The sequence below is a fragment of the Elephantulus edwardii genome, unplaced genomic scaffold (genome assembly GCF_000299155.1).
Source record: "Elephantulus edwardii isolate Elephantulus edwardi_28Jun2011 unplaced genomic scaffold, EleEdw1.0 scaffold00113, whole genome shotgun sequence".
Lineage (NCBI taxonomy): Eukaryota > Metazoa > Chordata > Mammalia > Macroscelidea > Macroscelididae > Elephantulus > Elephantulus edwardii.
The window spans coordinates 4447363-4471295 of record NW_006399863.1 but is presented as its reverse complement, the minus strand read 5'-3'; the positions used below and the strand labels follow the sequence as shown (position 1 = coordinate 4471295).

The window sequence follows — 23933 nt, the reverse complement described above, 5'->3', positions numbered from 1 at the left end:
GCTGCAGTTCAAATCCACCAGCTGCTCCATAAGGAAGAAAGACCTAATAATCTGCTCCTGTAACAGATTACAATCTGGGGAATGCTAGGGTGACGTTTGCTTTGTCCTGTATAGGGCTCGTATATAGTGTGAGTGTATAGCATTACTTTTAAACCATGTATCTTACCACTTCTAGGTCAGTCTAGTCTACACTGTGACAGTACTCCTAATCAGCCAGGGGATGAGAACATTATGAGACTACTCCAGAAAGCTGAGGCTTTTTCATCTTCCCTGGATGAGAATGAATCTGTTTTAAATAAAAAACAGGAGGCATCTGATCAACTTGACCAGAAAAATACTGTGTATGTAGCCTGTGTCTGTTATTGCTCTCTTGGGGCTGTGACTTTTCTTTTACTTGCATATGAAATATTTACTCTGAAGACTTAGAGCCTTTTAAGAGTATATTAAATTTTATGGAATAAGTTGTATAATACTGAAGTTCTAAGTTTTTTTCATTATTGTTAACAAACTACTACTGCTCCAGAGAGAACGTGTGGAAACCAGCTGACATATTTAGTACTCTGGGGGAAAGAGAACGTGATAGAAGTTTGTTGGAAGCAAAAAAAGCTCAGTGGAAGAAGGAACTAGGTAAGTAATCATTACAGCTTGCAGTATAATGTTGTTGGCTTTAGGAGCATATATATTGAGGAAGAAGTATATTTTTTAGTATGATAATACCAAAAATCTTAGTTTATAACATCTGACAGCTAGCATAGTTCCCACTCAAATGCTTGAGAAATATTATGTCTTCACAATACCTTAGATTTTACCTTTTTATTTGACACTTTGTTGTGTGCATCAGTTCCAGAGGTGAGCATTAATGTTTTCTGTATCATTCTAGAACTCTTACAGCTTCAACAAATCCTGATTTCTCATTTCTTGAGAGTCCCTGTTCATATTTTTCCATTACATAAATCCTGGGCTTAAAAATGTGGTTTTTTGGGGTTTTTTTTAATACATACTTGATTTCATTTTGAAATTAATCCAAAGTCCTAACCAAGACTAACTAGTGTTCATTCTAAAATAAATCATAAAAACCAGGGAGAAATGTAAAAAAGAAAAGAAAAAAATTTATATACTATTAGTCAGTACCTTATAGAGTACAAACTAACTGCATTTATTTCATCTTGGGCTCTTATAAATATCTCTTACGGACTTGAAATATTAATAAGAAGTAAGAAATTACAATTTCTTCTTCGACTAGACATAGCGTCCAGTATTCAATTCGGAAAATACATGAAGTATCTGCTGTACTTCTTAGGAATAACTGTACTAAAAGCATGACAGTGGGGCTTCACCCTGCACTCAACAGTCTACTGGGACAGGTAATTTAGAAACAAAATAAACAGTATTAATAAGAAATTAGTTAATTTTGGAAATAAAGGTACCAGAAGGATAATACAGGAATTAGATATATAGCAACAGTAACAGATGGTTTAGAAGGGTCTGATGTGGTTGTTTTTTTTTAAATCACAGTTTTAGCTTTAAATATTTCTCCAGTAGTTTCTTTCAACACAAATATAGTTTATTAAAATACAGTTTCAAACTTAATTGATACATTTTATGTTTTATGAGAAAAAGTTTTATTTTTCTAAAACAAAACTCGATTGCAGTAGAAAACCACATCTCTGTTTTAGTTATGTTTTTTATTATTGTTTTCTTGGAGTTCCATTTATACATCTCTGAGTTGTATTATTTCTTTTGAAGATCTTTATTTTTTTTACTTATTAATTAATCTGTTAGATAGAGGGGTTTGGTTTTTTTAAATGAACATGTACAGAGAATTTTGATTTCCATTCATTCACTGCTGCACTTATCTACCCACCCAGCTCTCTCCCCCCATAGATAGAGTTTCATTATTTTATTCTTTGCTTTTTTGTTTTTATTCTCAGCAATTATGAATAATAGCGGTTAAACATTTACTAGTCGCTTTATGCTACTGAAATAAGTTCTGTCATTATAATCCTGTGTTACAGAGTTAAGAACTGAAGTTTAGAGAGTTTAATAGCAATACGCCCAGAGTCAAATGGGTAGAAAATATTTGAATTGTAGGTTTTCTGACTTTAGAGTCTTACCTTTTAGTTTTCTTAGATACAAGTGAATGAACATAACAAAAGAAAATTGCCATTTTACATAAAACAATTTATTCTGACTAAAATTGTTCCTTACTGATAATTCTGATAAAACACCCTTTTACATCCATTTGTACTATATTTAAGTTTGGGTCTAGTGGTTTCTTTTACTCCATATGCCTTAAAATTCTTCTCTATTTTGTGAGATAATCTCAGATTTTTTATTAGTTCTGTATTGGGATCTGCACACTTAAGACAGTCATGATTTGCTTACGTCATTTTTTTCCACAGTTTTTGTGCATTTTTTAAAAAAGGACATTATTTACAGATGAACAGGTTGCTTTAAAGAAGAAAGAAAAAGAAGCTTCTGAAAAATGGAATATTAATCCTTGGACAAAATCTGAAAGTGATAAAAGAGTCTGGGAAAAACTTCAGATTCTTGAACAATATCGAGTAAGGATATAAAAATCAAGCATTTATGAAATACAAGAGATTATAATTGTAATTTTTAAAATGCTAAGTAATGCTCATACTAGAAAAATAATTTTTTAAAAAAGCAACCTGCTTTTTATGTGGTATTTTAAAGGTGTTATTTTTAGTATTACTATAGTCTTAACGAGCCTGTATTTGCATTCTGTAAATTGTCTTCTGTATAGATATGGATAGAGGCCCCAGGCACCAATTTCTTTACGCTCCTTAAAAGAGTTTTGTCATTTTCATAGTAAGCCCAGCAGACTTTTGCCACTAACCTTGTAGTAGGGTCCATGGGTGGTGCAAACAGTTAACATATTAGGGTACTGACTGAAAGGTTGAAGTCTGTCTGTCTGTGTCGCTACCACAAAAGGTAGCTACGGAGGAAAACCAGCCATTGAAAACCATATGGGAATAGTTCTGCTCTGAAATCAGGAGTCATCATGTGTCTGAGAGAACTCACTGAATATTCTACCCTTTTAATACTCCATTTTTGCTTATTCAACATAAGTACATGCCAGATGGCCATTGGTTAGTGCTTTTATGATCCTTAAATTCTGTATGTATGCATTAAGTTTTATGCAGTGAGAAAGTTCTTCTGTTTTTCTGTTTGTTTTTAGGCATCTCCTAGCTCTCCAAGCCTTCTTTCTCCATCTCCCAGTCAAGAGTTGCCTGTCCGAGCTGATAGACACTCAGTTATTAGGAATAATCAGATTTTGGAGGTAAGTCCTCAGTGTTAATATTTTTACTATTCTAATTCCATAGAAACCCAGGAAGAGTGCAAAAGGTCATTACAAAGACAGAGGAGGAAGAAAAGACCAAAATGGATGCTAGAAGAGACTCTGAATATTGCACTAAAGTGCTGAGAAGCCAAAGCACAGGGAAGAATTCAAGATATTAAAGAGCTGAACAGAAGATTTCAGAAGGCAGCGTGGGAAGACAAAGTAAAATATTACAGTGAAATGTGAAAGGAGCTGGAGTCAAAAGGGCCAAACCCGCTCAGCATTTCTTAAGCTCAAGGAACTGGAGAATAAATTCAAACCTCAAGTTGCTATAATCAAGGATGCTTTGGGCAGAATATTAAATGATCCAGGAAGTATTAAAAGAAGATGGAAAGAGTATACAGAGTCACTGTACCGGAACGAATTGGCAGACACAGAAGAATTTCATGAAACAACATATGAGCAAGAGCCTATGGTGATGAAGGAAGAAGTTCAAGCTACTTTGAAGGAATTGGCTAAAAATAAGGCCCCCAGGAATTGATGGTATACCAATTTCAACTAACAGATGCTGCCCTAGATGTGCTCACCAAGATGTGTCAAGAAATCTGGAAGACAACCACTTGGCCAACTGACTGGAAGAGATCTGTATTTGTTCCCATTCCAAAGAAAGGTGACCCAACAGAGTGTGGAAATTATCAAACAATATCGTTGATACCACATGCGAACAAGATTCTGCTGAAGATTATCCAAAAATGATTGGAACAGCACATCAGCAGAGAACCGCCAGAAGTGCAGGCTGAGTTTAGAAGGGATTGTGGTACTAGGGGTATTGTAGCTAATGTTAGATGGATCTTGGCTGAAAGCAGGGAATACCAGAGGAATGTCTATCTGTGTTTTATTGGTTATGCAAAGGCTTTTGACTGTATCATAACAAACTGTGGCTAACTCTGAGAAGAATGGGAATCCCAGACCACTTGATTCTGCTAATGTGAAACCTATACTTGGGCCAGGAGGCAATTGTCAGAATAGCAAGCAAACATTGCATGGTTCACAATTGGGAAGGAAGTATGCCAGGGATGTGTCCTATCTCCATACCTTTTCAATCTGTATGCAGAACAGATTATCCAGGAGGCTGGACTCTATGAGGAGAAATGTGGGGTCAAGATTGGTGGAAGAGTCATCAGCAATCTCTGTTATGCAGATGACACAACCCTGCTTGCTGAAACTGAGGAGGACCTGAAGCGCTTGCTGCAGAGGGTCAAGGACTCCAGCCTACAATATGGATTGAGGCTCAATGTCAAGAAGACAAAGATTCTCACCCGTGGGCCAACTGGCAGCATGGATGGTGAAGATTGAGATTATTAACAGCTTTAGTTTGCTTGGCTCCACAGTCAACACTCTTGGCACCAGCAGCAAGGAAATTAAAAGACGTATTGTGATGGGAAAGTCGGCTATTAGGGACCTCTCCAAAGTACTGAAGAGCAGGGGTGTCAATCTGGAGACTAAGGTACACCTGATACAGGCCATGGCCTTTGCAATCACTTGTTATGCATCAGAGAGTTGGACAATGACTACGGAGGATAGAAGGAGAATTGATGGCTTTGAGCTTTGGTGTTGGAGTATTGAATATACCATTGACTTCTAGGAAAACGAACAGGTTCATCCTGGAGAGTTTTAAACCAGGCTACTCCTTGAAGGCAAAGATTCTGAAGCTTCCTCTGACATATTTTGGACATGTTGCAAGGGACTAGTCCTTGGAGAAGGACTTCATGCTTGGGATGGTGGAAGGCCAACACAGGAGAGGAAGACCCTCTGTGAGGTGGATTGAGTCAGTGAGTGGGATAATGGAGGGTGGTGTGTTGGAGACAGTGAGATTGGCACAGAATAGAGCAGAGTTTAGGGCTGCTGTACATAGGGTCGCTATGAGTCGCAAGTGACTCAACAGCACATAACAACAACAGAAAATGTTCTAATTCTTAATTACCACTTAGTTTTTATTGAGTAAATTATGTTCTTCAATTTTAAAAGTTTATTTCTTTTTGTATATTTAATCCCTCCTTCCTAAAGAGCATTTTCATTTTAACAAGTGTATTCTGAAGATAAAATATTAACCTTAAATTAGGAATGATTCTGATGGTAGAAATTTTCATCATGGTAGCCTAAGCATATAGGTTTCTTTTAGAACTTCTCCAGGCTGACTAAGTTGCTGCATATGTTGTTGTTGTTATGTACCGTCGAGTTGTTTGCGATTCATAGCAACCCTATGTACAACAGCCCTAAACCCTGCTCTATCCTGTGCCAATTGCATTGCCTCTGACACACCCATCCCGATTACCCCAGTCACTGAATCAATCCACCTCATAGAGGGTCTTCCCCTCCTGCGCTGTCTCTACTCTACCCAGCATGATGTCCCTCTCCAAAGACCTGTCTCTCCTTGCAACATGTCCAAAGTATGTCAGACGAAGCCCCAGAATCTTTGCCTCCAAGGAGTAGCCTGGTTTAACCCTCTCTAGGATGAATCTGTTTGTTTTCTTGGCAGTCCATGGTACGTACATTCAATACTTCAATACTCTTCTCCAACACCACAGCTCAAAGGCGTCAATTTTCCTTCTGTCCTCCCTAGTCATTGTCCAGCTCTCTGATGCATATAGGAATTTTAAAATTGGAAGTGAAATTTGAATTGCATTTTTCCACATTCCCAGAAACTCTAAAACACAGTATTATTGTTAGGTGCTGTTGTGTCACATAGGAGGTCTTTGTGACCCTTTGAATAGCAGATCTGAACCCTCCCTATCCTTTGACATCCCTGGCTGAATATTAAAGGACAATAAATCTTGATAGAAATAATTTTTTAAAAACGTATCAACTCATTGTTGTCATTGCCTTGGAACTGACTCACAACTGACCCTCCATTGTGTTTCCCAAACTATAATTTTCTAGTATCCTTCTTCTTTACTTTTAAAAATTAAAACTATCCAGCATATTTAGTTGTACTGTCCAGTTGTATAGTAAAGTGCACTCAGGGAGGGCAACGACTGTATAACAATGAAAGAGTTTTTTTCCCAAAGAAAAAAGCTAAGTGGTGGTGGAAGGGCAGGGAGGAAAATGTGCAACAATGAATGAATGGAAATCCAAGTTCTCTATAAACTTTGATTAAAATCTCAATGAAAAAAAAATTTTAAGTAAAGTGTAGCTCCTGTAGTTGCTCTCACCATCACCCATGAGTTTGATATAGACCCTTCTGCTAGGCTGGGTTTTTTTAAAAAATAATTTGATCTATTAGATATACAAACAGTGGTCTGCGTTAATATTCAAAACGTTAACAGTCATATTGGCTCGTCTATTTGTATAATTTTTTTTCACTTTCAAAATCTCTGACTTTTAAAAAATCTGTGTAATGTTGGAAGATGTTAGAAGCTCTGGTGGTATAGTCTGTAAGAAGTGCTGCTAGCATAGAAGCTGGTTCGAATCCATCAGTAGCTCTGCAGGACAGAGTCAGGCAATGTTCTGTGTGATTTACAACCTTGGAAACCCAGTGGAGGGTCAGCTAGGAATTGGTTCTGTCTTGGTGACAGTGAGTTTATTTCTAGAATGCAAAATGGATCATATAAAACAAATCTTTCCCAGTCATTCACAGAAGATAGCCCATTATAGCAAACTTAGAATTCAGTAGTTTCCATGGATTCATGTAATAGGACAAGGTTGTTGATGTTTTTCTTTTTGCTCTTTCTTTTAAATATCTTGCACTCCAGAAGAGTCATAATGATATATAAAAAAAAATTTGCGTTGCTTTATTTATCAGATTACTTTAGTTCCTTAGGAGTAGTTAGCTGATTATTCTTTCTGGCCAGTACTGAGTAAATTGCAGTCCAGTCCCGGTTCACTCATAGCCCTATTTTTTAATGGAACAGATACTCCATCTTCATCCAAATGAGCTAATCCTGGCCAAAACTTCCTTTGATTTTCTATACTGGACAATATTAAAATAACATTGTCACATTCATCCAAAAGTAAATTCTAATCAAAGAGCCCTTATTCTTAAACCAAACTGACCAGATCTCTTTGCTTTGCCAGAAACTTGTGAAAGTTAAAGAGAATAAAGAAATTTAATTGCTCAAGGCTTTTTTATGTTCCAGGAATGGTCCCAAGTATTTCACACGCCAGAGCATCCAGTTTCAGAATTAAGTACTTAATGCGCTACTGGGGAGCTCTGGTGACGTAGTCCTTGGTGAGTTAGAATGCTAGCCCAAAGGCTGTGTGTCTCCAGTGGTTTCAGTCCACCAGCTCTTCATGGGAAAGAGGTGGGCAGTCTCCTTATAATGGATTTACAGCCTTGGAAACCCAAGGAAGGGTCGCAGAGTCACATCTCACTTATGGCATATGCACTGTTACCTGGGCAGGTGTAGGAGGGAGAGTATTGGCAACATCTGTATGTCCCTAACACTAGACTTGCTCAAGGAAAGGTAAACAGGAGAACAAAAAGGAGACTTTGCAAATATTCAGCACTAGAAAGAGGTGATAGTTCTGCTAACTTTTCAAGAAGGAAAAAATTCCCTTTTTTTAGATTTATTTACATTATGTTAGAAATATATACAGCAGAACATAGAGTCATCAGCTTAAGCATGTACAATTTAGTACTGTTGGTTACATCCTTCATGCTGTATCCCCTTTCTCACTTTCTTATACCATCTTAACTTGCGTTGTTTTAGATTCTCTGTCCCCTAAACCTATCAACCATGTTTTAGATTGACTGTTAACAGTGTGTCCTCATACAGATAATTCTCTTTAAAAAAGCAATGGATTTGGGAGTATACCTAGTCTCAATAAGTCTGGATTCTGTTAGAATTTGAAATTGTTACATATTTTTTTCTCTTTTTAATCAGGATTCATCCATTGATTCCTCAGGCACAACATTCATTAATGGTGGTGGTTGTTCTTGTTATGTGCCGTCAAGTCGCTTGAGACTCAAAGCTACCCTGTGGTAATGGTAATGGTAGCCAGGCATTATCCAGTTATATAATCTCAGGGGCAAGGCATTATGAAGACAGTTAACACCTGTGTTCCATTTTTTCTGCTGATCTTGGGTTTCCTTCTTCCTCTCCTGCTCCAGGGAAATAAAGACCAATTGAAGCAATGGGGCGAGGGGGTAGGGGGGAAACACATTATTGTCTTTTCCATGGTCAACTACCAGACTTCTAAGATTCCAGGTACGATTTCTCAACCTAGGGAGTGGAACAGTAACTCCGAAAACAATGCAGGCAGACCTTATTTTATTGTGCTTCACTTTATTGCACTTTAAAGATATAACAGGTATTTGTTACAGTTGAAGATTTATGACAAATGTGTGTTAAGCAAAGCAGTGGGTGCTCTTTTTCTAATAGCAGGGGCTCATTTTGTATCTCTATCATATTCGGGTAGTTGTTACAGTGTTTCATACCCTTTTGTAATGCTGTTACACACTTAAGAATCTACAATCTAGTGTAAACATGACTTTCACTTGTATTAGAAACCAGAAATGGCATGAGACTCACTTTATTGCAGTTTATTTCCATGACCTAGAATGGAACCTGAACAGTTAGTGCATAAGCTGTAGAGCGCTGCTCTGCTCGCAGAAGCTGCTCTGGCACCAGCAATTCCTCTAGAGAAAGATGGACTGTCTCCCCCTTCTTGGGATTTACAGCCTCCTCAGACCCACTGGAGGGTCAGCTATGAGTCAATTTCAGTTCAATAGCGATGACTGACTTTTATTTTGATACCTGTATTAGGCCAAATTGAGTGGATAAATTGAGTCTCACAGACCATGAACTCTATACCTTTAGACCAGTGGACAGTCAGTGAAGTGTTTGAATGTGCCTACTATGCACATCTCTTCTGAGATGACAGAAGAGTTGTGATGGTGGTGAAGAGTATTAAAATTAACCACACACTGCCAGCAAAACAAACAAGTTGTCCTGGAAAAGGTCAAATCAGGTTGTTCCTTGGAGGCAAGGATTGATTTGGGCATACTGTCAGGAAGGGTTCATTCCTTGGAAAAGGACATCATGCTTGGAAGGGGGAGGGGAGGGTCAGTGCAGGAGAGGAAGGAAGGAAGATGAGATGATTATGGCAGTGGGGATTATGAAGATGCAACCTTAATTGATTTTCTGAAAAAAGAAAAATAGAATAATAGATGAGAATTATGACAGAAAACCTTCACATGGCAAAAAAAGTTTTAAAAGAAAAACCTTCATTAACCTTTAAGGCTGGGGTATATGTTGTTTCAAAATTGTTCTAAGTGTGAGGAGTCATTGTGTTTCCCTTACACATTTGTGTAATTGTGGATTGAAGGCTGAGGAACTTGTCTTGTGTTGGCTTGGCAGTGTGTTGCCCTTTTAGAAGAGGTCTCCTAGGAACTTGATAGTTAGGGCTGGGTCTTGGATTTTCTTGGATGTGATGACCCAGTGGTGGTGATTGGTAGTAAATGGCAGAGCAGTGCCTGGTGGTCTCTTATGTGGATTTGGGCATCAAAATAGAATCAACAGAGTGCCCACAGAGAAAACGTCTGGTAGGGAAGACCTTCAGAATCTTGCTGGCACAGCAGTGGGCAGAGGTTGGCCTCTTAAGGAATCTTGTAGGGGTCTGATGAAGGTGTGTTGTTGGCGTTCCGAGGTGAGGACAAGTTAAGATGGGACTTGAGGGACATAGTAAAACAAGTTAACCACGCCAGTGACACTGTTCCTATTGGGCCTTCACCTTTTGAATGGTAATCAAGGTGGATACTGTATTAGGTGAGGTACCTCAATAGGAGAAAACAGCCTTGTTCAGATTGCAATGTTTACTTTGAGCACAAGCTACATTTGAGAATTCAGAGGAGACATTTAAGAATCAGAACACTTTCTAAAAACCTCTCTTTAACATTTGGCTTTAAGCGCTCTATCCCTTGTTGCATCTGATATTGAGGAGTGTTGGTGACCCCTGGGGGTTTGGGGCAGGAGTAGGAGTAGTAGTTGTTAAGTGCTGTCTTGTCGAGTACGACTTGCAGTGACCCTATGAACAACAGATCTGAACTCCATTTGTCCTGTGCCATCCTCATCATCTATGACACACGTGAGCCCTTTGCTGGCGTCACTGTGTCAGTACATTTCATTGAGGGTTTTCCTGTCTTTTGCTGACCTTTCCAAGCATGTTGTCCTTTTCTAAGGTGTAGACTCCTAGCAGCATGCCCAGAGTATGTGAAATGAAGCTTTGTTATCTTCGTCTCCAAGAAGCACTCTGACTACTTTCTCCAAGACATACCTCTTTGTTCTTTTGATAGTCCATGGGATGTTCAGTGCTTTTCTCTAGCAACACAGCTCAAAGGCATCAGTTCTTTTGTCATCCTTATTCATTGTTCAGCTCTCAGATGCATAGCAAGTGATTGAAAAGACTGGCCTGAATCAGGTGCACCAAAGCTGTCTGACTGACATTAGTGCTCCTGAGTAATTTGGAAAAGTCCCTGACAGCTGACTTTCCCAGTGTCTCCTGATCTCCTTAGTGTTGGTACCATGTGTTGATTGTGTATCTGAGTAGGATGAAGTCATTGACAGTTTCAGTCTCTATTTATCATGATGTTGCCAGTCCAACAGTGAGAATTTTTTTCTTGACTTTGAGATGCAATCTGTATTGAAGACTATTGTCTTTGATCTTCTGCAGCAAGCACTTCAGGTCCTCACTTTCGGCAAGCAAGGTTGTGTCATCTGCATAAGGCAGGTTGTTGTTGTTGAATCTTTTTCAGACTGATCTTGATGCCACACTCTTCCTCAGAGAGTCCAGTTTCTCAACTTACAATTGAATAGGTATGGAGAAAAGCCAAGAGAAAGGAGACCAATAGGGCCCTCTTGATTATGATGGCAAAAGTTTTCCAATAGCAATTTGGATGGGAGGTGAGGAGAGTTAGGGTAGTTAAGTCAGCTTAAGGTCAGGTCATGCTAGTCTTAGCCACTCTCATCCAGGCCATAGGCACCCACTGGAGGAGGGCTGGGTGTGATTAGTATATGAGCTGCCATTAGGTTGAGGGACTAGTGGGATCTTTACAAAGGGATCATGTTAGCTGACAAGACCATTAGAATGGCCAGTGCTAGCTCATCCTGGCTAGGTAGGTTTGATGGAGCCAGGCAGGCTCTTTCCAGAGGGCCCTACAATAAGTCTTTTAAGAGGAATTAAGTCTTGACTCTAGTTAGGGTCTGGATCTTTTTTAATTTCCTGGCTTTGAAGTGCTAGAATTCTCCCTGGTGCCATCTGCTTTACCACCCTCAGCTGGTTACTGGGAGTACTTGTCATCCTCTTACAAGTACCTTAAAGTCCTGCTTGTACTGTGGGTAACTTTTAATCCAGGATCTTTGGTGGGGACATGGGGCTGGTAAAGAAGTCTTCAGGCTTGGGAAGTTGAACCAGGCTCCCATGGTGGCTACCTGATGTGAATAACAATTGACCTGGCCATGCTGTTCCTGAGCAGCTGTTAGGAAAGCCCAGGGGAGGCTCTGGGAATGGGGCAATCCTCTAGAAGTTGCAGGTTGCCCCTGCGGTCTTTGCTGCTTCCACCCTATCTTGTGGATTTTTTTTTCTACCTTGAGTTATTTTGTAGACATCTTGGGTGGCTGAAGTCTGAGGGCTTCTTGATGGGTAATCGTCAAGGGTTTCAGCTTTGAGACAACAGAAAACCCTAATACAGTGGCATAGTTAGTGCTTTTACAATTTGACACCTGGGATCAGGAAAGCCGTGCTGAGAGAAATCACCTTGAGTGTCATTGTTGAAATCTGCAGAAACAAACATAGGCTTTGACAAGGTCATCACTGACTGTTCTCCCTTCCCAGAGTGGCAGTTTGTGGTTCTTGAGTGGAAGTTAAAATACAAATTAAATTTTCATTCAGCTATGTGGACACATTTTGTTTTATAACATTAAATTTCAAAATCCACAATGAAACCACCTTTTTCCCCACTTCCTCCCTGTAATTCTCATTCTCATTAATCCTTACATAACTCTCTGTGTCTTCCCTTTGTTTAGTGATAGCATGTAGCTCATCCCATTATTGGCTGTTGCCTTTCATTTTACCCATCTTTCTTTGCATTTATTATCTATTTACTAATTTGACTTCCCACTCTCTCTCTCTCTCTCTCTCTCTCTCTCTCTCTCTCCTTGGTAACCATGCAAGAATGAGTTGATGTGTGTGTAAACCTTTAGCTTTCATCATAGTTGTTGTCTTGTGCTGTCAAGTTGCTCATGTCTCATAGTGACCACATGTAAAACAGCTCTGAACCCTGCTGTGTCCTGAGCCAACCTTATCATCTCTGATACACCTACCCCCATTACCCCAGTTACTGAGTCAATCCATCTTGTGCTGTCCCTCCACCCTTCCAACATGATGTCCCTCTCCAAGGACTGGTCCCTCCTTGCAACATGCCCAGAGTATGTCAGACAGAGCTTCAGAACCCTTGCCTCCAAGGAGCATCCTGGTTTCAGTCTCTCTCTAGGATGAACCTGTTTGTTCTTTTAGTGGTCCAAACTACCTAGTACTTGTTAATGTTGTGTGCCATCAAGTCAGATGTCCACTGCTGACCCTCTAGCAATAGACATCCTAAACAGCATTTGTAGGGAGAGAATGCACTGCCATTGAGTTGAAGCTGACTCAGCCCTCCATTGAGTTTCTGAGGCAGTAAATCACGTGGGAAAGTGCCCATCTTTCTCCCTCAGAATTGCTGGTGGATTCAAGCTGCCACAGAGGCTCAGGCTTTAGATTAACAGTGCAGCCCCTACAGAATATACCAGCAGAGCTTCCATAAGGGAAGAAGAATTTCTGCACCATTTAGCAGAAGGCAGTATTCCTCCTGAAGTGGTTCTTCTATAAAGAACTTAAGTAAATATGATTTTTTCATCATTTAAAATTTTTGTAGAGCATCTCAAACAGTAAGATTTTTCTTAGTATAAATATTCCCTTTGATCAAAAAAGCAACACATTGTTCTGATAAAATAAAGCCAGAAAATAACATTGGTGGATATATTGCTAGAATAGTAAACAAAGCATTTTTCTTACGTCTTGGAGTTCTTTTGTACAAAGATACCACAGATAAATGGCTTTAATAAACAGGAATTTATTGTTTTCACACTTGAGGAGACTTGACGTCCAAGTTAGGATACAATCTTCTAGGGGTGCCTATCTCTCTGTTGGTTGGAGAAGAAAACCATTGTTTCTTCTAGCATCTGTAGGCCTAGCATTCCCTGGAAACTTCCCAGTCGTCTGGCTTTTCCTGCCGTTAAGGAGTTTCATCACACAGGGACGCACTTCTGTACTTACTTGGTGGTACTATGTTGGTATGTGCGCATATCTCCCTCACTTTCCTTCTTTTCTCTCCATTGAAATAAAAGTCAGACCCTAAGGGAACTTGCCCTTACATCCAGTTACGGTTGAGATGTGTAAGTATTATATTCCATTCCTCCAACAACTGTTTGTCTTATTGAGATCATGGGGGATCACTTGGAGGAATACAATTCAATCCTCAACAGTTAACTATGGCAGAAACTGGAAATATGATATGATGAGAAACCATTTTCTGAACTTTATCGGTTATTGATGGTTTTTGTTTAGGAAACAGTTCCACTGGAGCACCATTTAAATTCTGTGAAACAGGAACAGCAGAGGAAATGGATTGAAGAGTTGAATAAGCAAATAGAAGAAGACCGGCAAAGAAAAATAGAGGAAAAAGTAATATATTCAAAGGTAACTTTGGATATTCTTCTAGAAGCATAAAAAGAAATAATTTTCATTTAAAATAAATTCTTAAAATGCATAAATATTCTGAAACTGCATAGCCAGGACACAGTACTCAAAACTTTCACACTTGTTCATGTCAACTTGCTTTCCATAAGTGGATTTAGCAGGTGTGATTTTCCATCGCTTCCTGTAATTTACTTTGTAGTTATTTCCTATCCCTCTTGTTTTCTAGGTTAATTGTTGTTGTTGTTTTGTGCCATTGAGTCACTTGCGACTCATAGCGACCCTATATACAACAGCCCTAAACTGTGCTCTATCCTGTGCCAATCGCACTGCCTCTGACACACCCATCTTGATTACCCCAGTCACTGAATCCATCCACCTCATAGAGGGTCTTCCCCTTCTGCATCGTCCTTCCACCCTCCCAAGCATGATGTCCTTCTCCAAGGACCTGTCTCTTCTTACAACATGTCCAAAGTATGTCAGACAAAGCCTCAGAATCCTTGCCTCCAAGGAGCAGCCTGGTTTAACCCTCTCCAGGATGAATCTGTTTGTTTTCTTGGCAGTCCATGGTATCCTCAATACTCTTCTCCAGCACCACAGCTCAAAGGCATCAATTCTCCTTTTATCCTTCCTAGTCATTGTCCAGCACTCTGACGCCTAACAAGTGATTGCAAAGACCATAGCCTGTATCAGACACACCTTAGTTTCCCGAGTGACACCATTGCTCTTCAGTACGCTGGAGAGGTCCCTAACAGCAGACTTTCCCATTGCAATACACTTTTTGATTTCCTGGCTACTGGTGCCAAGAATGTTGACCGTGGAGCCAAGCAGACTAAAGTTGTTAACAATCTCAATCTCTTCACCATCCATCCAGTGGTGAGAATCTTTGTCTTCTTGACATTGAGCCTCAATCCATATTGGAGGCTGTAGTCCTTGACTCTCTGCAGCAAGCGGGTCCTCCTCAGTTTCAGCAAGCAGGGTTGTGTCATCTGCATAACGCAGATTGTTGATAGATCTTCCACCAATCCTGATGCCACACTTCTCCTCATAGAGTCCAGCCTCTCGGATAATCTGTTCTGCATACAGGTTGAAAAGGTATGGAGATAGGCCGCATCCCTGGCACACACTTTCCCCAATTTTGAACCATGCAGTGTTTCCCTGCCAGGTTAATTGCATAAATGAATATAGAATCATAACAATACAGTTTTGTTCACTTCTTTGATACTTACTCTGCTATATAAAGTCTGTGAGTGGTGCTATGTTAAAGCCAAGTTAATGCACTTGGCAGCTTATAAATAAGAGGTTGGAGCTCTGAGTCTACCCTGAGGTGCCTTGAGAGAAAGATGCCTGCCATTGTCCTTTGAACAGCTCAGCCACTGGAAACCTGTGGGCCCAGTTCTACTCTGGCCCACCTGGGTCAACTAAGAGTCAGAATCAACTCAGAGGCAACTGGTCCTGATCCTCTACTCTGTGGTGGCTTTTAGAAAAGCAGATTTTGATTGTCATTTATGATTTTACGTCTGAGAAAACAGTTCTAATAATTTCTTAGCATTTCTTGTTTGTCATTATTAGGGTGAGGAACATGACAGATGGGCAATGCATTTTGATTCCTTAAAGAATTACCTGGGTTCTGAGTCTCAGCTGTCCTCTCGATCAACACTGAAAGCACCCGAGGAGTACTTCTGTGTCTCTCCAGACACTCAGCTTGCTGACATCAGCAGCGTTGATACGCCTACAAATGGAAGTCAGGCTGGACCTTTGGAGGAAGAGCATGTAGCAAGACCTGTTCAGGATGTGGCGAAGGCAAACAGTCAGAAAACAAAGTAAGTTCATTTTTCAGTATTTGTTGATAGCTGGAAAAGTCTGCATGCTTCAATTAAAAGTATTAACTTTTCTCTGATACCTAATTGGCTACAGTGCTTGGTTTTTTTTTTTTGTTTTTTTTTTGGTGGAACAGAAATTAATAGTAAATCTATCCCAAGCAAAAATGAACAGTTCATCTTTTGGGGCTTTTCAATTGCTAATATGCATCTGTCTTGACAGCTTTCTCCGTTCCATGACTGCTCTCTTGGACCCCACTCAGATTGAGGAAAGAGATAGACGGCGGCAAAAACAGTTAGAACATCAGGTATCTAATTGTAAAAGCACTTTTCTTTGCCTTGATAAGTGAAGTCATGACTAAGTAAGATAACTAAGTAAATGAAAATTGTATGATAGCACAAGTCCTACTTTATCTTAGAATGAATTCATTCCCTGCCCCAAGTGGCAGTGTACTTATTGTTGTGTTGAGTCAGAATTGACCCATAGCTGACGTTCCAGTGGGTTTTCAGAGGCAATAAATTGCATGGGAAGAAATTGTGTATCCTTCTTTATGGAGCAGCTAGTGTATTTGAAATGCATGCCTTTGGGATTGCAGTGCAATTTCTTACCCCTAGACCACCAGAGCTCCCTATACTTGTACTTAGAACCACCAATAGCATAAAATACAGTAATTTTCTTTCAATAGAGCTAGTCTTTAATACAGAGATTGTGTATATAAATATGTAATAGGTCTTATGTTACTAGGTGTTTCTCAACAATTTAGTTTTGTGCTGGATGAAAATAAATTTTTAGAATGAAATATATAAGGAATTAAAATGGAATTATGATTAAGAAAACTAGCAGATAAAATAACAAAAGGAGGCTGTAATGAAATTGCTCTCCTCTCTACTACCTCCCTTCCTCCCTCTCTCTCTTGGATTCCTCATACATGTTCTACAATAATGGTCTTATACAGTATTTATCCTTATGGGACTGAGTTAGTTCACTTAGCATAATGCTTTCCAGTACCTCTCAAGTTAGGTTGTTGTTAGGTGCCGCTGAGTTGAGTACAACTCATAGCAACCCTATGAACAAAGATCTGAATCTTGTTCTATCCGGCACCATCCTCACACTTCCTGACACACAAAAGCCCATTGCAAGGGGAGCTCTGGTGGCCTACTGGCAAGGAGTTGCAACTACAATCCCAGAGGCGCACGGTTCGAATCCACCAGATGCTCTGCCGGGGAAGGAGGGACAATCTCCTCCTGTACCAGTCAGATCTGATTTGACGGTACTCACACAAAAATAATAAAAATTTAAAAAAAAAAAAAGAAAATGCTCTCCAAATACAATTAAAATCAAATGCAAATCAAAACAGCCGTGACATACTATCTCACCTGGGTGAAAATAGAAGGGTTCAATAAGACAGTAAGCAGCAAATGGTAGTGAAGGTATGGAGAGATTGGAAGGATCTCTCATATATGGTAGTGGCAATGTAAAGTGAAAGCAGTGTGGCATTTCTTTAGAAAGTTGGGAATAGAAATACCATTTGATCTTGTAGCCTTACTGCTGTGAACCATCAAATTGGAACTGACTCATAGCTGACTCTATTCAGAGGCAGTTGATCTCATGAGAGGAGATTATTTATCTTTCTCTCATAGAGCAGCTGGTAGATTCCAATCACTTGTCTTTGAGTTGGCAATGCGACTCCTTACCACTAAGTCACCAGAACTTCCTGCAACCCCACAAAGTGGGTATATAACCCAAAGAAATAAGAGCTATGACACAAATTTATATACATATATACCCATGTTTATTATAACATTATAATACAAAAGAGATGGAATGTTTCAATAGACAAAACACTAAAGAAAGTATAATGGAATATAATTAATGGAATATTACGTATCATTGAAATAGAATTTGTGAAATACTGAACAACATGAATAAATCTAGAACCAATTATGCTGAATGACAAAAGTTAGACCCAAAAGATAATTACAGTATAAGACTACTAATGTAAAAAGCCAAGGGAAGATTTGTTATACACAGAATCAACTTTCGTGGATGAACAGGGATGTAAAAGGAGGGAGAGGGGAGTGAAAATTTAAAAATAGGTTTGCTGGGTGAAGGAATAGGCACAGGACAGGAAAGGTTTGATTAGGCATTATAATAAATCAGTTACATTAATAAGTTGTAATTAGTGTTATAAATCAAGTCTATGAATGATTGGATGAAAAATCAATACAACTTGTAAGCTTTTAAGAAAAAAGTGCTTTCTGTCCATTTTAGTCAGATACTAAAGGACCTAAAATTTCTAAATCTCTTTAAAATGTGATAAAGTGGCTTAGTTACATTATTCGGAATCCGTTTACTGAGTGTCATTCAGTCTTGGCGGATTGAATATACCAGCGGCCCTGAGGGAGAAGGATGGTCTGTCAGCTATGGAAACTCGATGAGGGTTCCTGAGTCAAAACTGGCTGGACAGTGTGAGGAGTGAGTGTGCAGAGCACTGAGATGCTGCCTTTAGTTTTCTGTGTACACCATTGGTCCTCTTGGTGTTGACAAAAGGCGTTAAAGTTTGACAGGATAAGTGGGAGAATAGGAGGAGAAATGGTTCATTTCTCCTTTATTTATATATGTACTACTTCCTGTATACTGTTGAGTCTAGACTTACCAGATAAGTAGTTGGTGACTTTTTCTTTGTGACAGTGATTTCTGTGACTTTTTATGACTAGAAAGCCATCACTGCTCAGGTAGAGGAGAAGCGTAGGACGAAGCAGCTAGAAGAGGAGCAGAGAAAGAAGGAGGAACAAGAAGAAGAGCGCCGTCTGGCACGGGAAAGAGAGGAGATGCAGAAACAGTATGAAGAGGACATACTGAAGCAGAAACAAAAAGAAGTAGGTATTCATGTTCTGACTGTAACATTTTAGTATAAAAATGGATGTGGTAATGGAGTCAGAACCAACCCATAACTGACCCTCCAGCAGGTTTTCAGTCAGTAAATCACACAGGAGGAGATTGCCCATCCTTCTTCCACAGAGGAACTAGTGGGTTTAAATTACATGCCTTTGGGATTGCAGTGCAGCTTCTTACCACGAGGCCACCAGAGACCCCTGAAACTGGATGTAGTAGTGTCATATGTTTTTCATTAATAACAAGCAGGAGAAATTTGCATGCATTTTAGTAATAGGAATTATATGTGGAAACATAACATTTTGCATAAAGAAAAATAAGAGACATTTGAGAAGGTTTTCTTATTCTCTATGAGGGATATGATACTATTCCTTTTCCTTGGTGGAAACAGCCTGTGGAAGGAGGCGGCAAGAGAAGGCGGACAGGAGGACAGAGCATCGGGAAGTGAAGGTGGTTCATGGGAGAGGCAGCTGAGTCTTTGACAGCAGCTCCAAGACTGAGGCTGAGAAAAGAGGTTTCTTAAACTTGTGATCTAATGTCACTTTAGTAGCTCTACAGTGTAGTCTGTAGGGCATTAAGAGTATAACCCAAAAGTGTTGTAAGAGTATAACCCAAAGGTGTTGCCTCTTCAGCAGTTCAGATCCCCAGCAGCTCCAAGGCAGAAAAATGGGCACTGTCCTTCCATGTAGTTTATAGCCACTGGAGGCTCAGCTGTGGGTCAGTTTCAACTTCATGACAATGAGGAAATTGGGGGTTTTTTAAAAAATGTAGCTATAGAAGAAGTTATTAAAATGTAAGGTCCATGGGGGTAGGAACCTTACCTTGCTTGTTTGCTGATATACTTCCAGAGTTTAGAACAGTGCTAGGTCACAGTAAGAGCTCGGGAAATATGAGACAACTCTGAACCCTGAATGAGTTCAGCATCTCTGTTTAATGACTATATACGTGTCTATTGATAGGAAATCATGACTCTTAAGACAAATGAGCTGTTCCAGACGATGCAGAGGGCACAGGAGCTGGCACAGAGACTAAAACAAGAGCAGAGAATCCGAGAACTGGCTCAGAAAGGGCACGACACTTCCAGATTGCTGAAAAATCTCGGTGGTGAGTATTTTAGTTTCTTTACACTATGCTTTAGGTGGAAAAAATGTTAAATAATTACCTTTAACACATTTAAATTTTTTCAAGATATTTCAGGCCATATACTAATGTGCCAGTGTCACTATTTTTAAAAATTAATGTTTGGGTGAAATTTTATGCTTCAGATTATTTTCCAGTTTAACAATGACTACAGAGATTGCTCAGTGATAGTGGTTACATTTTTCATGATGTCATTAGCATTTGTCCAATTTGGTTGTTTTATCTCCAGTAACATGATTTCCCTGTCCTTCCCCATTTCATCTTTGCTTTTGGGTGCTTACTACCACTTGGTTTCATAGAGATTTTCTTTTAAACGTAGGGAGGGACATGATACTGGGAAGGGCGGAGGGTCGGCGAAGGAGAGGAATACCCTCATCAGGTGGATTGACACAGGGACTGCCGCAATGGGCTTTTGTGTCAGGAAGTGTAAGAATGGTGCAGGATAGAACAGGGTTCAGATCTTTTGTTCATAGGGTCACTAGGAGTCGTACTCAAGTTGAGGACACCTAACAACAACAATAATCATATTCAATGATAACATTCTTTTATGAGCCAATCTAAACCTCAAGGGCCAATCAGTTCAAAGTTTATGGAATATCTCCAGACAGTGATCATGAGAAATCATCTAGGCTCAACTAGTCCAAAAAGTGTGGGCTTTTCAAGCATTTGCGTTCTCACTTTCTGAATTTTTCTCTGTTCTGCTGTGAACCTGATCATAGAGTGGTGGCAGGGTACCATTTACTTCTAGTCTTAGGGTAGATGAAGTCCTCGAGTGTGGAGATGGTTAGTCCTTGAGTCTTTGGTTTCTTTTTTTTCCTGTTTTCCAGAAGAGATAAATAAATATATCTTAAAAACAAGGAACTCATGCAATATTATTCAAAATGGGTGACCCTGGAGGACATTATGCTAAGTATCTCAGTCACAAAAGGACAAATACTGCATAGTGCCACTCTTGTAAAGCAGGACTGACCTTGGGGTTGGGAAGAGACTGAGAAGGATGGATTCAATAATGTATACTGCATTGAAACAGATGAGGGAGAAAACTGTTTAAGAGGGAAAATTATTAGGGATTTTGTCATGACAGGAGTCCAGAGCGAAGGCTGTAGAGTGGAGTGGACCTCAGGGGAGGGATTGTAAAACAGTGAAAGAATTTTTCTTCTACTTTTCCAAGAGGGTAGTATACTAGAAGGGGAAGATTGGGAGGGGAGAAAAGTGCAACAATGGATGAATGAAAATTCAAAGTCTCTGTAAATTTTCATTGAACTTAATAATAAATTAAAAAAAATATAATAATTATATCTTAACAGTAACTTTAAGATTCTAGGCACTCCTCACCAAGCCAGGTGCAGAATGGTAGATATTATGCCAGTGGACTAAGTTTCATCCAAGAATATGGTCTTTACAGCTGGAACCAGAGAATCAGTCTTGAGACATGATCGGGTTATGTCCAAGAAGTATCCGTAATGATGCCATCGTAATGACCACATTACAGTGCGTGCCTTCCATGTTTGTCAGCTGGTGCTTTCCTCCAGGAAGTGCCACTATGCCAATATTTTTTCACATGCTGAAAAAAAATAAATAGTAGCATAGTGTCTTTACAAACTACTTCCCCAGGAATTGGAAAAATGTGGCCAAATATGTATTTGGGATGTATATATGGGTCATGTCATTTATTTTGGCCAAGCTATCTCACCTGCCTTCAGTGTTAACTTTCCCAGCACCAAAAAGAACAGTGATCTACAATCTAAAGAGTGTGTCGTTTTGAAAGTGAGTTTATAATCTTTTTATAAGTGAGTTTATATGGCATTTGACCTTTTGTGATTATTTCACTCCTGTGGAGATTTACCTCCACTGTTTCTGAAGCTCATTATTCTTCATGCTGTGTCATATCCCATTGTTTATCTGCAGCTCGGTGGACACTTAGATTGTTTCCATCTTGTTGCTACTGGGAATAGTAGTTTAATGAACCTAAGTGTATTTGTTCATGCCAGTCTATTAGGTCTCTAAGGCAGGTATTTAGGAGTGGGATTGCTGAATCATAGGTAGTTCTGTTTCTAGTATTCTGAGGCAGTATCATACTATTTTCTATAATAGTATCATTGTACGGTCCCACTGGCAGTAGATAAGATTCCTGTTTCTCCATATCCTTGCCATCATTTGTCATTTGACTTTGATCATTGCCATTTGAGCAGAGATAATAAGATGATAACCTTAGTATTGTATGAGTTTGCATCTCTGGCTAATAACTTAAACACCTTTTCATGTGCTTTATTGGGTGATTGACCATCCTCTTTGGTGAATGGTCTTTTCATGCCTTTTGTCCATTTTTCAGCTGGACTTTTTTGGTCTTGTTTTTTTGTTGTTGAATGTTGGAAGTGTGAATTAATGTAACTTGGTAAATACCAGTGCTTATTGGGAAAATTTTTTAAGATGCAGCTAAGTAGTAGTATACTTTTTTAACATCATTTTACATAATTTTTATTATATACGACTTAAAATAGGCCTGAAGTAATAAAATGAGTAATATTACTTGATCTCTATAAGCTCAGTACAGCATAAAATACACATAACCCTTTATGAGAGTACTGGTGAAACTGTGGTTATGCCCTTAGCTGCTAACCAAAAAGCTGGCAGTTCAGATGACCACAGGAGACAGCCTGCTTTTACCAAGGTTCACAGACCTGGAAACCTGATGGGGCAGTTCTTCTTATTCATATTGGGGCACGATGAGTCAGAATGGAATTGACAGAAATGGATAAACATTTTGTAAAATAATCAAGTTGGCCTTTCTGAATATTCACTGCAGTGTTCATACTGATTATCTAAAAGTCTTGTTGAATATTTAGCTTTGCTCTATGTAATGTCTTATTAATATTTCTGAATTGTCATTTTATTAATTTCTTCTTGCCAGTTGATAAAATAAATGTGGAATATCATGAAACCGCTAACATTTCAAATTCAAGACATACTTGTGATGACGACTGTAAGATGAAGGCATGTGTCAATTATACATCCTCTCCTAAGAATACTGGTGTGCAAACAGGTATTTCTATAATAAAATATCTGATCAGATTAGAATTGAAAGTTTAACACTTAAAAAAATTGAGAACTGGAGGTTGCCGTGCTAACCCAAGGCCAGGCCTCTCTGACAGTTCAGATCCACCAGCGGCTCCAAGGGAGAAAGATGGACAGTCTTCTGTGAAATTGACCACCTTGGACCCACTGGAGGGCCAGTGGGGGATTTCAGTACAGAGTTGTGCTGCCTTTATAATCATTTTAGAACATTTTCATAACCCCAAGAAGAAACTCTGTACCCATTACCACTCATTCCCTAGTCCCCCTAACTCCTCCAGACCTGGGCAACTAATGAAAGTACTTCTTCCCTCAGTGGGAAAAAAAAAAAGTACTTCTTAACCCTATAAATTGGTAGCATTTGGACATAATTTGTAATCATACCATATATGGTCTTTGTGACTTGTTCCTTTTACTTAGCATAGTGTCCACATTATAGCATGTATCAGTATTTTAATTTTTTATTGCCAGATAGTATCCATTTTGTGGTGGGTATATTTTATCATTCATCAGTCCTGTCATTAGTGAAAATAACTCATAGCTGATTCTCCAGTGGGTTTCCAAAGCTCTAACAGAGGAGACTGCACTGGATTTAACCATCAGAGGTGCAGATTCTAGGTTCACATTGCAACACCCTACACCACGAGCTCCCTGTTTATCAGTTACTGTGCTGACCCTCTAGCAGGTTTGGAGAGGCTACAAATCACATAGGAGGTGTTGATCTCTCTCCCACAGAGCAACTAGTGGATTCGAACCCTGTCTCTTTTCATTGGCAGTATAAATCCCTATACTAATTCACCAGAGCGCCCTATTCATCAGTGTTTGTAATGCTTTAGCACTCAATCACAGGGTTGATGATTCTAACCCACCGAGAACTTTGGAAGAAAGGCCTCACAGTTGCCTTCTGAACCCATGAAGCCATCCTGCCTTGAAACCCTGTGGAGCACAGTTCTGCTGAGTAGCACATGGG

The 23933-nt window shown here is 39.4% G+C and overlaps 1 protein-coding gene across 1 annotated transcript in view; it reads left to right on the top strand.

The window, feature by feature from the left end:
- CCDC66 (coiled-coil domain containing 66) overlaps positions 1 to 23933 on the top strand; it is a 42843-nt gene that overhangs the window by 11721 nt on the left and 7189 nt on the right. Inside the window, 9 exon segments of the mRNA XM_006892219.1 lie at positions 176 to 341; positions 524 to 627; positions 2440 to 2564; positions 13907 to 14038; positions 15608 to 15858; positions 16079 to 16163; positions 18574 to 18735; positions 19711 to 19855; positions 22803 to 22934. Of these exon segments, the coding sequence (XP_006892281.1) occupies positions 176 to 341; positions 524 to 627; positions 2440 to 2564; positions 13907 to 14038; positions 15608 to 15858; positions 16079 to 16163; positions 18574 to 18735; positions 19711 to 19855; positions 22803 to 22934 (1302 nt within the window).